The sequence below is a fragment of the Poecile atricapillus genome, chromosome 5, assembly GCF_030490865.1.
Source record: "Poecile atricapillus isolate bPoeAtr1 chromosome 5, bPoeAtr1.hap1, whole genome shotgun sequence".
Taxonomy (NCBI): domain Eukaryota; kingdom Metazoa; phylum Chordata; class Aves; order Passeriformes; family Paridae; genus Poecile; species Poecile atricapillus.
This window is the reverse complement of record NC_081253.1, coordinates 19,402,149-19,417,272: the sequence shown is the minus strand read 5'-3', so window position 1 is coordinate 19,417,272 and position 15,124 is coordinate 19,402,149. Positions and strand designations below refer to the sequence as shown.

At 36.4% G+C, this 15,124-nt stretch overlaps 1 protein-coding gene across 1 annotated transcript in view; it reads left to right on the top strand.

Moving 5' to 3' along the window:
• Nucleotides 1-695: 695 nt before the first annotated feature.
• The window catches only part of LRP2 (LDL receptor related protein 2), a 113,058-nt gene continuing 98,629 nt past the window's right edge, over nucleotides 696-15,124 (top strand). Inside the window, exon 1 of the mRNA XM_058840621.1 lies at nucleotides 696-933. Coding sequence (XP_058696604.1) covers nucleotides 840-933 — 94 coding nt within the window. The 5' untranslated portion in view covers nucleotides 696-839. The remainder of the gene's footprint in view (nucleotides 934-15,124) is intronic.

The window sequence follows — 15,124 nt, the reverse complement described above, 5'->3', positions numbered from 1 at the left end:
TTGTCCTTTTGACCAAGGCTGCATTCCACCCCAAAGTATTACGGTATCTTTATCTTTTCCCTGTGATCCTACATACTGCTCTTTCCTTGTTAGTGGGTATATGGTTCCTGAAATGATAGCAGTAAAACACAGGGAGATATTTCTTTGTGTGTTGCACACACTGTTGGAGAGTTAGAACTAAAGGAGTGTGTCTCCAGCTGGTATCTTGTGAATTCACAGCCAAAGCACTTTACCAAACTGATTTTATCTGCTAAGAAAGTGCAGAAATAAGTTTCATCCTACAGTTTTCCTTTCATAGTATTTATGTGAGGAGTACTAAGTTCTAAACTTTACCTCTGCATTGGTGAGTACATGTTGGATTTTTTTCAGAGTTATCAAAAATATTTTTTCTTATTTGGAACATGCCTTTGGGACATAAAACCTGTGACATATTTCACTTGCCACCTGCAATTCCCAGAACTACTCAAAATAGACAAGCACATTAAATACAGCACCAATGGACTCTGATACAAAGTCAGCAAAGTGGAGGGTCTTGGAAGCGTCTTGGCTATCCCGCAAAGCGTGGAAGGAGGGGCAGAGGCAGCCTGTGGCTGCAGGGCCTGGAGCAGTGCCTGATTCCCTCATGCTGGTTCCGGGGCCGCCGGGTATAAAGAGCTTTATGCAATGTCTGGAGGGTGGGAGTTTATAGAAAACGCGATGTCTCAACAGGCGAACACGCCTTTCTTCTGCAACTAGCAGGATAAGAAAAAGACACCAGGCTCCTTGTGCTGCTGCTGTGCAGATCAGCACCCCGGAGTCCAGGAGCCAGCTTCTGAGGAAGCTGGAGCATCCCAGCCCAGATGGGACCTCACCATCGGATGGATGGAAGAGCAGCAACTGCTTGCAAACTGCTCATATTATTCACTGCATGCATAATGCAGGGCAGTTGCCAAGGTAAGCGCTATGCTTCAGCCTCTCCGGCATGGGAATTGCACCGCAAGGAGCACATCCCTACTCCGGGGACTTTTATAAGAAAAAAGCCAAAGTGCCTAAAAGTAGAGAGTCAAGGGGTTCTTTCTAATAGCTAGGGGAGACAGTTGCCTCTTTCCAGGAGTTGATGGAGTCGGTTTCTGTTGTGGAAAAGTAAGTAGTGCCTTAAAAGCACTGCAAACACCACCGACTCTTTAGCTTCACTTCATCTTGGTTTGAAATTATCCTAGTATGCTTCCTTTGATTGTTTTTCTGATTTGTACAAACTTTCTTTCTTTTTATTTTTTTCCTAATTGTATAAGACAGCAACACACAAATGTGGCTAAATTTTGAGGGACATCTCAGACTTTGCAACTCCACGGTCTAAACTCATGGTTTTACAGAAATGCAGGCAGGCAGGTTTTTCTGAGTCCTGATTACTGGCTGTGAATAAGGTAAAAAAAACAAACCCCAAAATCACCCCAGACTTTTTGCATTTTTTCCTTGTGATCCTTGTGCCTTTCTTGCTACTGAAATACGGGTGGTTTTACAGAGCAGAGTTCACCTGCATTGCAAGAGCTGGTTTGGTGACCACTAAAATTGTACCTAGAGTTGTTTTTGGTGAGGAGTGCGCAGGCTGCAGCACTTGCACGTAGACAGGTTGGGCCGGGGGGTAGGGGGTTATGTGTGGACATGCTTGCATACATGTGGTATATGCAGTCATTTGCAGAAGGCTATAAGAAAGAAACAGATGCTTAGTCTGGAGCACAATAAGCTCCCCTCAGTCAGTCTCAGACGCAGATTTGAAGTTGAGAGAGGGAGAACTTTTTCTCTGAGCTTTACTGTTGCTAGGCGACATGGAGGAGCATGTGACTGGCAGAGCAGGCTGAGTGCCGCTCCTCCGGTACTAATCTGGCTGTTTGGGATGGAGCTGCCGTGTGCCCAAGTGCTCCCTCCGGCCTGTGACTGCAGCCGATCTTCCTGCCTTCTTCACGATGTTTAATTGCCTTGCATTGAAAATCAAGCCTGTCTTGTTGGAGTAAGAGTGGCTGAAATGCATTTCCTCCGCCCCGCATATTGCCCTGCAGTCCTGCTGATTCTGTGTGTGTCTGTGTATTACGTGTGTGTTCAAGTTGCTAATCTGCTTTCTTTGCTCAACTCTTAGTTTAAGCTCCTTAGACAGAATCAACTAAGTAATTATACAGCAACTGCTGCTAGCAGCTCCCACTTGTGAACAGGGAAATAAGAGACAGCTAATGTGCTGGGGACCTGCAAAAACTCCAGCCCAGGAGGTCACACTGGGCAGAATTAATCCTATGCACTATTATTTTACATTGGATAGAATGGAACCTACACTGCAGATAAAAAATATTATTTTGTTCTACAGCTGCTTGTGATTGTCCAGAATGTACCTGATAAATGACATGACAGAATAAGCAGAGAGAGGCTTTGAACTAGTATCCATAGGTAGTAGAAGTACAGAAATTTTTTACTTTTATGCTATTCCTCCTGCTCTTTCTCCCATTCTCCCCTCCCTCCTGCCTTCACAGTAGAATAACTGTGGAAATCAAACAATATAATTTTAGTAATGGGTGACTGATACTAGCAAAATACCTGGATAGCAATTTTGCCTGCACTGTGATTATGATGGTGAAATATTCGGTAATTTTAAGTTACAGTTCCTTGAATGTTGAGATCATGTCAGACACTTATTTTAAAAAGAAAATTTGGAGGACCATGAAAGCAATCTCAAGCCTTAGAAGGAAAATTATGAAAATCTAATATCTTGCCTAATCCTCAGTATTCCCAAAGGTGCTTCACTGATGTTTTTTGAGATTTTTGTTGGAAATATATGAGTGTTCCCAGTATAAGATGGGTGTTTCTAGAAGAATTTCACCTAAGCACTTGCTCAAATGATAGCATTCTTCCTCGATTTATCTAATTCTAGTTTTACTGAGTTAACATAGTGCTCATAAACAGAATAAAAATGCTGTTTTGTAATTGCCAGCAGTATAGGGCCTGTTTCTCTAAGCTTTACTCTATAGGTCTTGTTGCCTGTGGGGTAATTGTTGTCAGAAAAAAGTGTAACTGGAATCTAAAAAGTAGTTAAGTGAAGGTAGTGTCAAACAGGAGCATCACAGGACTATAGCTTGTGTTTGTTTTGAGGAATATCAAAGTGCTTCACACTCAGTCATAAACTAGAGACAATGGATGCATGTTAGTGCACCAAATTTTATTTGTATCCTGAATCTCTGCAATGATAATCATCAGCTTGATATATCCCAGGCAAATATGACTAAAGTTTGTTACCATTATGAGATCTCTATTAGTGTGAGAATGAAGGCTATTCTAAGAATGAACATATATGGTGTGATAAGATATATCAGAAATCACAATGAACATTTGCGTGAAGTGTGGCAGGCCATTAAGAAATAGGTATGGTAAAACCAAGTAGAGAAGTGCAGCAGTTCTTTCTGGAAGTCATGGAGAAACATACTTTTCCATAAGGCATTGTAATATTTCAAACTCCAAATTAATAATTCAGTGGTTTTTAGGCATTGTCTTCACCCAAAACTATTTAATTTGTCTGTAGGATGATGTGATATTGCTACAGGTGACATGTCAGCATCACTATTCATACTTCCTTGTACAGTACACTTTTAAATGACAGAGAAGCCTGTCTGTAAGATTCCAACCCTGACAAGACCTAGAGTTTGAAGACCTGAGTGACTGGGGACTGAGGATTTGGAAGTAATGAGAAGGGAAAAAGGATGGCAAGAAATATGAATATACCAATGCAATCCTGGCATACAATTTACTGGGTTTTGTGCATTTCAGTGTTCATAAATCCTGCACTAGTACAATTCTCTTGGTTTCTCTTGGAAATGTTCTCACACAAAATCAAGAGCAAAAATTGCATTGAATGTCCATCTATCTGTCTTCTAAACTGGTTTACTCCATGAGGCCTGACAATTTAGAAGTATCTGCCAGTGAAACATGTCATAGTCTTCTCATATTTTAATGAGTATTTCTGTGCACTAACAGGGGTTTTGGATTTTTTTAAGTTGTTCTTTTTAATGAATAGCCCATTTCTAGTAAATCTCTTGAATTTTCTTAATAATTTACTCTTTTTCTGTATTCTGTTCAGTAAAGCATATCAGGTATTTGCAAAGTAATCAGCTAAAGCAAAGAATAGGTCAACCCCCAGAATTTTAGTTAAATATTGAAAACAGTAATTGGATGACACCTGGTTAGATTTAGGTTCTGTGCCAAATGCTAGAATTACAGTAAATAATTAAGCTACAGGAGTGAAGACAAACTGAGACAGAGCATCCAAGGAGATTTCAACTATGATAAATGTGTGATGTGTGCGATGCTTCTATTTCCCTGGAAGACAAACCAAAACCTTCTTTCATAAATTGAGCTGATTGGAAATTTGAGTAATGAAATCCTACTTTAATCCAGATTTACTTGCCATGTGTTTTGCAGGAAATAGCAAAGATTCATTTGGGGGAAAAGTAGACTGAAATTTCATTACAGCCTTTTAATTATTTTTCTTTTGGGCTTCCTGGGTTGACATGAAATCACGTTTACTGTTTGGAGCCTTTCTCCTCGATGTGCCTTCTCTCACTCTTCTCGTTCTTTAACACTGAACCTGGAGGTTCTTCTAAATCTGAATACTCTTCTTTTTAATTGAGTAGTAAGCCTGCACATTGTAGACATAGTTTATTTTATTTATGTTATTGGATCCATTCAGTCTTCTACAATACTTATTTTTAGATCTGAGTGGTCATGATAACATGTCGGATAGACAGATATGTAACTTGAATCACACTGTACTATCACTTTTTTGAGCAGGAGTTGTATCTCCTCTTTCAGAGCTCTACTTAAAACATACCGGAACCACATAGTTCTTTGGATGTTTCAAAGTTACACCTTCTAGAGGTTGTCATTGTTGAAAAACATTAAAGGTCCCTTCTAGTTAAGGACCTACAGGTTGACATCTATTTAAAGAAAAGTGGATGTTTTTATTCCACTTTGACTAATCAGTGATGATAATCATAATTTGTCAATTTCTTTTGATAGCTTACACTGAATTTGGCAGATAAGAGCTGGTTTTTAAATTTTTTAAAACTAAAATGCTTCTTTGTATAATTTGGCAATAATACATATATAATATGTTCTTAAAAATACCTTGTGTAGATGAAAGAATAATAAGGTTTCTTCTGAGTCAACCCAGTGCAATTCCTTCAATTTCAAAGAAATTACCCTGAGTTGTACCGATCTAAGACAGAAAATATGATTCAGTGAAGAGCAAACATCTCCTTAAATAGCTTTTTATTGTTTGAATTCCATTTTGAAGTTTTGAAGTCTATTTTGTTGTAATAATGTTAATGTTTTTTAAACAACTTTTTTTTCCCTTGACTCAGTACACTTATAGAACAGTTGGAAAAAAAAAAAGTATAATGAGTGAGAATAGAACAGTTAAATAAAATGGATAGCCTCTAGTGTATTCCTTAAGCTTGTACTGTTGATTTCAGGGGTTTTAATGTTTTCTTTGTTTTGCAATTCTTAAAGTGGATTAGAGATCAAAGGATCACTGTTACAAGTTTTGTTTTGGATTAATGAAACAACATATAAAAGTTGACTGAAATGGTTCTATTTCTATGACCTGTTCTATTTTATAGTTTTAACATGAATAAGTTGCCTTTGTTTTACAATCAAGAAGCCAGATCTTCAGCAAAAGGACACTGTTTACAGCAGCAGTGTGTCTGCCCAATTATTTTCCTGCACAGCTAGGTCATGATACTACACCCTACTGAGTCAAGTCAGAGAATGGGGAATGGAGACTCCCTTTAGGGGGATTGCAGGGTCATGCTTTTGTGGAACAAGCAGGCTGGAGCTTTAATTGTGTTCTGTGGCATCTAAAAAAAAATAAAAGGCATAGTCATCATATCATACCATAGTAACAAGATATCCTAGGAACTGATACATTCACTGATGTATTTAGACTCTAGGTAATGGTTCTTATCTTCAGAAACCACGGTGCACATAATCAACTTAAATAAATATACCACAGAAAGTTCAGTTTACTTTGAGGAAGTACAAGGCCCGCAGAACTGGAATACAGACATATATGAATAACGCTTCCCAGATTTGTCCCAAAGATGGAAATCTACTATGTAAAGTTCATATCATTCAATATCCAATTTGATCTGATCAAGCCCTTGTCATACCTTGTCTTCTAAGGGCACAGTTTCATGAGAATTGATGAGCCCTGTGAACAGTTAGTTCACTACTCCTGGGAGCAGGATGCCCCCATTCATCTTCCTTCTCTTTGCCAGTGTCCCATGCCCGTGTTGCTGACAACCCTGAGTTGTTGGTACTTCCTCTGTGCCACTGCTCATTAGACCTTCTTTGAGCTGCTTCTACTTAGAAACCTCTGGGAAAAATAAACCAGACCTATGGAATCATGGCTTAGGGATTCTGAGCAGCATGTGGAAAGAAAGGCTTGGTAGTTTCTGGAGTTTAGAAAAGAAAGGGAACCTTGGGATCATGTACAAGGAGAGATGTTGGAAAGAGGGTAAGAAAGAGGCACTCCCATTTTCCTGCGGTAAGTCAGGCTGGCCATGCAACCGCTGTGTAATGCTACTGCTAAAAGCCTTACCATGCTGGTAACAAGAGTGGTCCAATCAGGGCTAGAATGAGCAAGTGTTAGCGCTGCTGGAATCCCTTTTTTAAAGTTGTCTTGAGTAAACAGATGGCTTGACTTGAATGGGGCTTCTCACATATTCACTTTTGAGCAGGGTTGTAGGTATGTTCTCAACCTGCAATGCAATAGGTGAATTGGATGATAACAAAGCACATTAAGTGTTGCTGCAGTTCTTGTTGGTCCTAGCTGTGTTAATAAAAATTACTTTTACTACTTCAAGGTCTAATACTTTTTAAAACCACTTCATGTGAAACAAACTCCAGTTTTTCTGAAATGAGTGACAGTCTGTGGTGTCTTCCATAAGAATATTAAATAATTAATTAAATAAAGCTGTGTTTGTTAGCTCTTCAGATATTAATTTTCTGTATGAAGTCAGCCACAGTACTTTAAAGCTTCACTGAAATCAGGTGTAAAACTTATAAATTCTTGCCCTATGTAGCTTTTTCTAATAGGAGTTAAGAATTCTCAGAGACTTAAATCCTGTAAGACAGTAGAGGAGGGGAGAGCCCCAAATCATCACCCTCTTAAAGGAAAAATTTTGCCTTTCAACAACCTGTGTGGAGATACTGACTCTCTAGACAGCAATATAACAGGTGTGGTTGCAGTCTTCTCTGAGCAGACATTGTGAAAGACTGATGGAAAAGTATTGCTATGAGGAAGGGATTGCAAGTTAAAGGTTGCAGAGCTGTAGGCAAATGCCTGCAGTCCTCTGAGCAATGTGATTTGTATGTTGTGTGTCACCATTGAGATACTTGGGAGACAGTGTGTGCCTTTCCTGTAGTTCTTTGTGCTTGCTTCTGGATGTAAGGACATAGGGTGCAGTACATGTGTGCTTTTGTGTTTCCAAGCATGAGCAAGCATAGGGCTATACCAGCTAGAGAAGTTCTTCCCTACTATTAACCTCCGTTTCTGGAATGTTGCCCAGAGTAGCTAGCTCATGTAATTAAAAAAATTATTTAAAATACTATGCCCAGCAAACACTAATGAAGGGAAGTCACAGAAGAATCAGGCATCCTTAAAAAGTCAAAAGAGTGAATAAATCTGAGAGTTACAGAGTTTGGATGCTTAGGGAAATTATAGGTAAAATGCTTCCATTGAGGTTGACAGGAAGAGTACTCTTTCAGTAGAAGACGATATTTCTTGTATTTATCTTCTTCTGATGAATTAAAGGACTGTCTTTTTAATGTGGCGCACTCATTAGTACTACTATTTGTGTAAAAGGATTTCTTAAATTATTTTTTAAACCAAAAACTAGAAAGAAAATATGCTACACTTAGAAATGAAACAGCCAAAGAAAGATTTAATTCTTATTGTTCATTTTCAGGGCCTTTAAGATAAAACTGCATTTTGTGTGAGCACCTCAATGAGCATTGTTGTTTCAGTTCAGGTGATCCTGGCAGGAGGCACAGAACTAGATGATCTTTGAGGTCCCTTCGAACCCAAACCTTTCTATGGTTCTATGAGCCATCATTTACTCAGGCCTGCCTTGACATATGGAATTTCCTTTTCAGGAAACTTGATAAGGCTGACCAGCCATTAGCTACTAACTGAAATAGAGTTACTACTGACTAAGGGAGAAAAGTGTTGTGTCAATGCATCCAAAGGAATATGTGTAGTTCCCAATGTCTATTCTGTACTGACATGTCATTTCTGCTTTTCTGACAATGTTCCCGCAGGTTTAGTTTGCAATGACTAACTGTCACAATTTTTGAAATTTGTACAGAATTACTAGTGCCCTGTGAAGCTTTGGGGCACAGCTTAATTTGCCTTTTTTTTTTTCTTTAAATCTAGAGTCCTACTGGTATGATACTAAAGAATTTTGTTGTGGATATGGGTTCTGTGGTGGAAACACAGAAATAGCTTTCATTTTATGTGCTTACCATGTTTTTTTCTGTAAGGGAAAGTGGTTTATTTTTTGCATGGCAGGTTTCATTTTTTATTTAATAACTTGTAATATAAAATTACACCAAGGTTTATAATTCGGCAAAGTTTTATATGTTTCATAGCTATTTTCATTCTAGCAATGAAACAGAAAAGAAATACAGAAAAGACACAATTTCACTGTCACAAACTGTGCCGGAAGGCTCTTACTGAGGCCAGTTCCTAGTGCTACAATGACTCATCAGCTTTCAGGAGAGCATGGCAGAATTGAATGCAGGTCATCATCTCAGCATGGGGTCTCATTCTGATAAAAAACAGCACATTGGTTGGAAAATTTATTTAAAAAGCTGTGCAGGTCTCTAAAAACAATAAAAGCTTCCTGAGAGGGTTGTTTTATTATCTGCTAATACATCTGTCTGATTTTCTCAGTGATATATACTGTACATGTTCTCTCTAAGTTGTTTAAGCTCTTTTTTTCACGTTCCACACACTGTGTAGTTGTAAATGCTTCCTAGTCTTGAAGACTTTCCTCTTTTTGTCATATTCCCCCCCACTTTCTGTTACCCAATTGTTATTCTACAGCAGCCTTGGGGCCATTAGCAAGGTTCATTCTTATGAAAATGCTTGGGATGCTTCCTTCTGTGAGTAACTGAGGCTGTCTTTATTTCTACTGGTGTTTGCATGTTCTTCTTCCTCTTTATGTCATATGGTCAATTAGAACAGATTTTTGCATACTTAATGTGTCATTCATGAAAAAGAAGCTACCAAGATTTAGGAGAGCTGGGATGTGTGGGATCTGCCCCAGAGATCCACAGTGCTTGCTTCACTTCCCCAGCTAACACAATCACAACTGATTTATGTGGATTTATGCACCTAATGTCAAGACAACTGGTTGGGGTTATCCACTTGAAGGCAGAACATGTTCTTCACATGTAATATCTGAAACACAGTTTATATTGAGAAGGTTAAAATTTAAGCAGCACTGCAAGTACTGGTTCTCTTGTGTTTGGCCACACAGATAATAATTTTACTAAAATCTCTAAGGAGTTGTTTTTGTTAGTGTCCTCCTGGAAAGTACTTTATATAGATTAAAGAAGGTGTCCAAGAAAAACTAATGGTTTACCCTCAGTTATCACTGAAGTACAAGAAATTTGTCAGCAACTTAAATGAAAAAAGGAATGTGGTCTGTTCAATATAAAGAATATTTACTATATCAGTAGAAAGGAGTATCACCTCCTGTGTATTAGAATTAGTCCTTTCTTAAAAGGATTATTTCTTATTCCTGCCTTGTTATAGGACTAAAAAGATAGTAAAAGTTTATTTGTTACTTTAAAAAAGGTGAGTTGAAGCAACATTATAAAGTATCCTAATTTTTATTGTTTTGTTGTACTTTATGATGGAAAAGATAGATGGTATGATATGTACTGTTTGTGAACATACATGATAAATAAACTGTCATGGCTTTAAATTTAGAAGATTGGGTTTTTTACATTCAAAATCAATGTGAATAACTTTATAAGATTTGGTATCTTAATATTTTTTTACTTTTCCCAGAATAATTGGTTTGAAAGTGCTAATGTAGAAACCACTGTTTCCAAATACCAGAGCCTTGAGAAAAAAAAAAATTAAAACTGAGATTTATTTTTTGTTTTGTTTTGCTTTTTTTCCCAGGAGGTCCATATGTGGTATATTTAAAAAAAAAAAAAAAAAAAAGAGAGAGAGAACTTGTTTGCTTTATTGGTTCAGGCCTAAACTTGAAAAAAAAATAAAATTGAATAGATTTGTTAAGAACTAATTAATAAACCATTTCCATTTTTATCAGACTACGTTTGCTGCTTTTTCAATTAATAAAAACTGAAGTAAGGTAGGGGAGATGAGGATTATGAATATCTTTAATGTTGCTAGGAAGCATTTACAGTGTCATTCCTTTGAACTTCTTGTCTGCAGGAGACCTGAACCCTTTTTTCTTTGCAGGAAAGCTTTCCTGCTTAATTTCAGTAGATTAAAAGCCTGAATTTCTTTAATTCTTGGATTTATGTTGGGGCATTAGCAGAAATTAATCTATAGTCCTTTTATAACTGTATTAACTGAAAACAAATATTTTAACATTGAATACAATGATTTAAGAATTTTTATCAAAGATCTTGCATGTGAGCATTATTAAAATGATATTTGATGCTTTAGTTTTAACAATTGCTTTAGTTGACAAGTTTGTATGTGCGAGAATATGCAGATACAAAGCCCAGAATAGAATATAGATTTTGCTGGGATTTTTTTCCTGATTGGCAAGTAAAGGCAAACCATAAAAATATGCTGATGCTGCAGGGAAACATGGTATTTCAAAGTCCATCATGAAAGACAATATTTTCATTTTTGGTCTTGAATTTAAAAGTGCTTTTTAAAAAAAATCAGCGAGTAAAAATTTCAAATGTAGGTATTGGTTCTTGCCTGTCAGAGTAGAACTTGTTTACTACAGTTTCTGATACCTGTCATTGTGCTGAACACAGAATGTGGTTTACTCAAAAATAAGCCCAGCTAGTACTGGTGAAGAAGCAGATCTTTTGCTTCAAGGCCAGTCCCTTATTTCCACCAGCCCCCTGCACCCTGCCTCCATCCCCAAATAATCTGACATGTGCCTTGTTTCTTGTACTGTCTAATAAACATGCCAGCAAAAGAGCGTGCCTCTCATGCATTGTGACTTTTAAAAAGTGCGAATGGATTACAAACAGAATATAAATATGTGTTGCTGAAAGGAAGAACCGGCCCAGTTGGCCTTTTGACATCAGCGTAGCCTCAGGAGTTCAAGAGTCTGTTGTCTTTATGCTGCAAACTACCTAGAGCACAGTCTTTTTTGTTACATGACTGTACAGTGCAAGACACAAGGAGTTCTTGATCAGCAGCTGAGCCTGTAGATGCTATTTTACTAATAATAATCTTGTTATATACAATTGGATGATAATTCAGCAAAATAAATCCTACACTTCTCTTTTAACAATGTATTGCTGTATATCTGGCACTTGCAACAATTGTTGCAGAAAAATAAGGTGAATAGTGGTAGAAGATGCACTTATTTTTAGTAAATTAAAAGTGAAAAAAGGAATTTTGTTTAGTTAATAATTTGCTCAATCTTTCCTCTGATAAAACCACTACTATATTGTTCAGTGGAAGATGACTACCTGACAAAATCTTCCTGCAAGTAACTATCCTAGAGCTAATAACATAAGCCACCATGTTTTACCTGGGCAAATTCTGAATCTGAAACATCCACTGAGAGTCTCTTACAAGCGAATCCCAGACACAGAGAACAACATAAATTCCAGTGACCAGGTTAGCATGAAGCCCCAGGATAGTAAGTATAACAAGAAGTTTAGAAATAGTGCTTTGGTCTACATTTTTCCAGAAATGCTTCTGAACTTTGCTTTGCAATTTCAGTGTTAGACTGGTTTATATTAATTTATATTAATATCATATATTTGTTACTTCTTTGGTATTTTCCTAATATAGAGCAGCCAAAACAGATTTTACCTTTCAAAATTATTTTTGTTAATGCCCAGAGATTGATTATGTATATGTGTTCTGGTGTGATTCCTAAGGTCTGCCGTGCATTTTTAACCTGTGTTTTAGTAGTGCTTTAATCACAGCCAGAAGACTGAAACTGAATTATAGTAATAGTAGAGCAACACAAAAAATTCAATCATTTCTGAAACTTGAACTTTCAAAAGTCACCCAAATTCTGTTCTATTAGCAAATTTTAAGCATGAAAATGAAGACTGATTACTTTATTGCTCATTTTTAAACTCAGTGGTTATTTCCTTCCTATCAGCATTTGCCAGAGTAAATCTGAATTTCTATGGAAATTAGCTCATTGGTACTATTTTTTTGTAATATCTAATTGATTAATGAGCTGCCTTACTATTTAAAAAAACCACAGAAATTTATTGAAAGAAAAACCTTACATAAAATTAATAATGATTAATTCTTCAGTAAATTGAGGCTTCAAATAATATCAATAAACAAGTGAATACCCCTTGTTTTCTGACAGTCCCTGCTCTTGTTGAAACGCAGGTGCTGCAGGCTCACCTTGCATAGAATGTACCAAATCTAGTTATTACTGACACGGTTATTTTTCTTTCATTCTGGTTATTTCTCTGGATATTTGTAGCAGTAACTTTGTAATCACATATTTTTCCTGATTACTTTCTCCTTTATCAAAGCTAGAATTGTTTTTGCTCACAGATGAAATACAAGCTTTTTCGAACTTTTGTGAGAAGTGTCCTTGATACTGCAAATCACTTTTGCTTCTTTCGTATTACTGATTTTCAAAGATTGGTTTTTTAAAATGAATTTACATAATTATCTGCTGCGTAAATTTATTTGTTCAAAAGATAATAAAAACAGTGATAATTGAAGCATTAGTCTTTCATAATATTTGTAGGTGTTTCAGAGCTTTTTGCCTTCAGTTATAAGAAAGCCCAGCTGATAACATTGTAAAGCTTAACGCCATAATTAAATGAATTATAACAAGTCTGCTGAAGAACTGTAAAAATGGACATTGATACCGTGCTTACTGTATATAGGTGTGAGCATCTTAAATTATAATTCTGAAAAGTATTATAGAGAGTAGCAGAACTGTGTAACTTGCAGGTTTTTTGTTAACATTCAGTTACCATTTCTGGTAGTGTACAAAGACTGCTGTGTTTATACTGCTTTTACAAAGGTTTATCAGTGTTGTAGCCTCATTTTAATCACTATAAGGGTATGTTTAATTATAAGAACTTAATACAAGATAGGCAAAATAAATTATTGTACATAGTGCATGAAATTTTTTATCTAGTTATTATTTAGAAATAATATACAAGGTGCTCATATCTCTTATTTATAAGCATGTTTCATTAAAAATCCAAATTGTGTGGATGCAGATTTGATTCTATATTGTAACTTCTTTTTTTATATACTAAATATACAAGAAGATTTAATATTTTTTTGCATAGTAATTGCAATTGATAAATTGCGGGTTATATGTTGTGTTTTTAGAGCTTTAACTGCTAATCTCATCTGAAAATGTTGCTTTGTAGGGCAAAATTCAGGGAGAGGGCCTGGGATTCCAGAGTGAACTTGTACATTCCTTCAGGGCATTTTTGCAAGGGAGGTTGTTGTGTTTTAAAGGTAGTTGATAAGAGACCTGCACCACCAACCCCAGACCTGCACCACCAACCACCATCATGCATTAGTCTATAGAAGGTATTTGGGTGAACATTCTCCTGTACCACTCCGTACCACCATTTATCCAAGTGAAATTTTTGACCATTTGCAGGATACATTATAAATCAGGGTGTCACTACCAGACAATCAGATTTGAACATTCCTTGCATAAAGTAGCTTGCCTATATCCCTGAGGAATACATCACTTAACTGTGTTTATGTGACAGTGTTGATATGCCTGATTTTACATGAAAGTTAGGTAGTGTGTTATTTATATCATCATGAATTCACAAAATAGGTGGTTGTGCTTTATGTATACTGAGGTTATCTTCTCTGGACAAATCAGAATAATTAAAAGATGTAATTTTATTATATGGTTTTTAATTAAATCAGGAAACAGGTTTGTTTTTTTTTTTTCAGAGTTGCACTTTGCTTCTACCTCAGGTTTTTTTCAGTGTTCTCCTTTCTGAGGTGCTGACAACAGATTAACATAAAACAGCTCTGTTGAACCTAATTATGTTGTAGTTCATTGTTTTGAGGACCTATAAAACTGTTCACTCCCTTTTTATGAGGCTGTAGTCACAACGAAAGGCCATAAACAGTACCTTTTCTCTTTCCTACGGACTGGAGATTTCATTAGTTGACTCTAATAAAGGCCTGATCCAGCTGCATTTACACCTGGGAATGAATGCTTCTTTATCAGGTCTTAATCCTTAGTAGATCAAGCAGGAGAGAATGACAGCAGGATAGCTTTTGATCAGCCATAAATGTCTGAAAGCTTAATTTCTTTTAAAATTATTTGCTATTCAAATCTTAACTCAAGACATGCCTTCCTGTACTTCAGATGAAATATTTTAAGTATGAGGGCATTATTAAAAAGCAAAACAAAACCAAGATCTTTCTATACTTTCAAGCAGTTACCACTGAAACAAGATTTCCACATCAGCTAAGGGGATTATTATTGCATGCTTTTAAATCTTCATACCCTTTGGAGAGCACTAATGTGTAGTATGTTTAGCCCTTAGATATAATGTGGAAAATAATGCCCTACCTATTTGAAGTCTATACTGCTTGGGAATTTAAAATTGATACATTCCTGCTAAATAGGTTTCTGTAGTGTATATACTCTGAGACTTGTTTGGGTTATTTTTTCCTTTTGTATAATTGTTTTTGTTTTGTTTGTATAATATACAAATGCTGAAATTATTGAAGTTTTCTAGCAATTTAATTGGAGATATTCTGTTGTACTTGAAGATGGTTCTTTGCTTGTTTGGTCGTTTCACTGGGTATATAGACCTCTTCTTTACATATATACTTTTTAATATTTTTATATTATCTTTTGTATTATTTTTTAATATTATCATTTTCTCTCCATGCTGC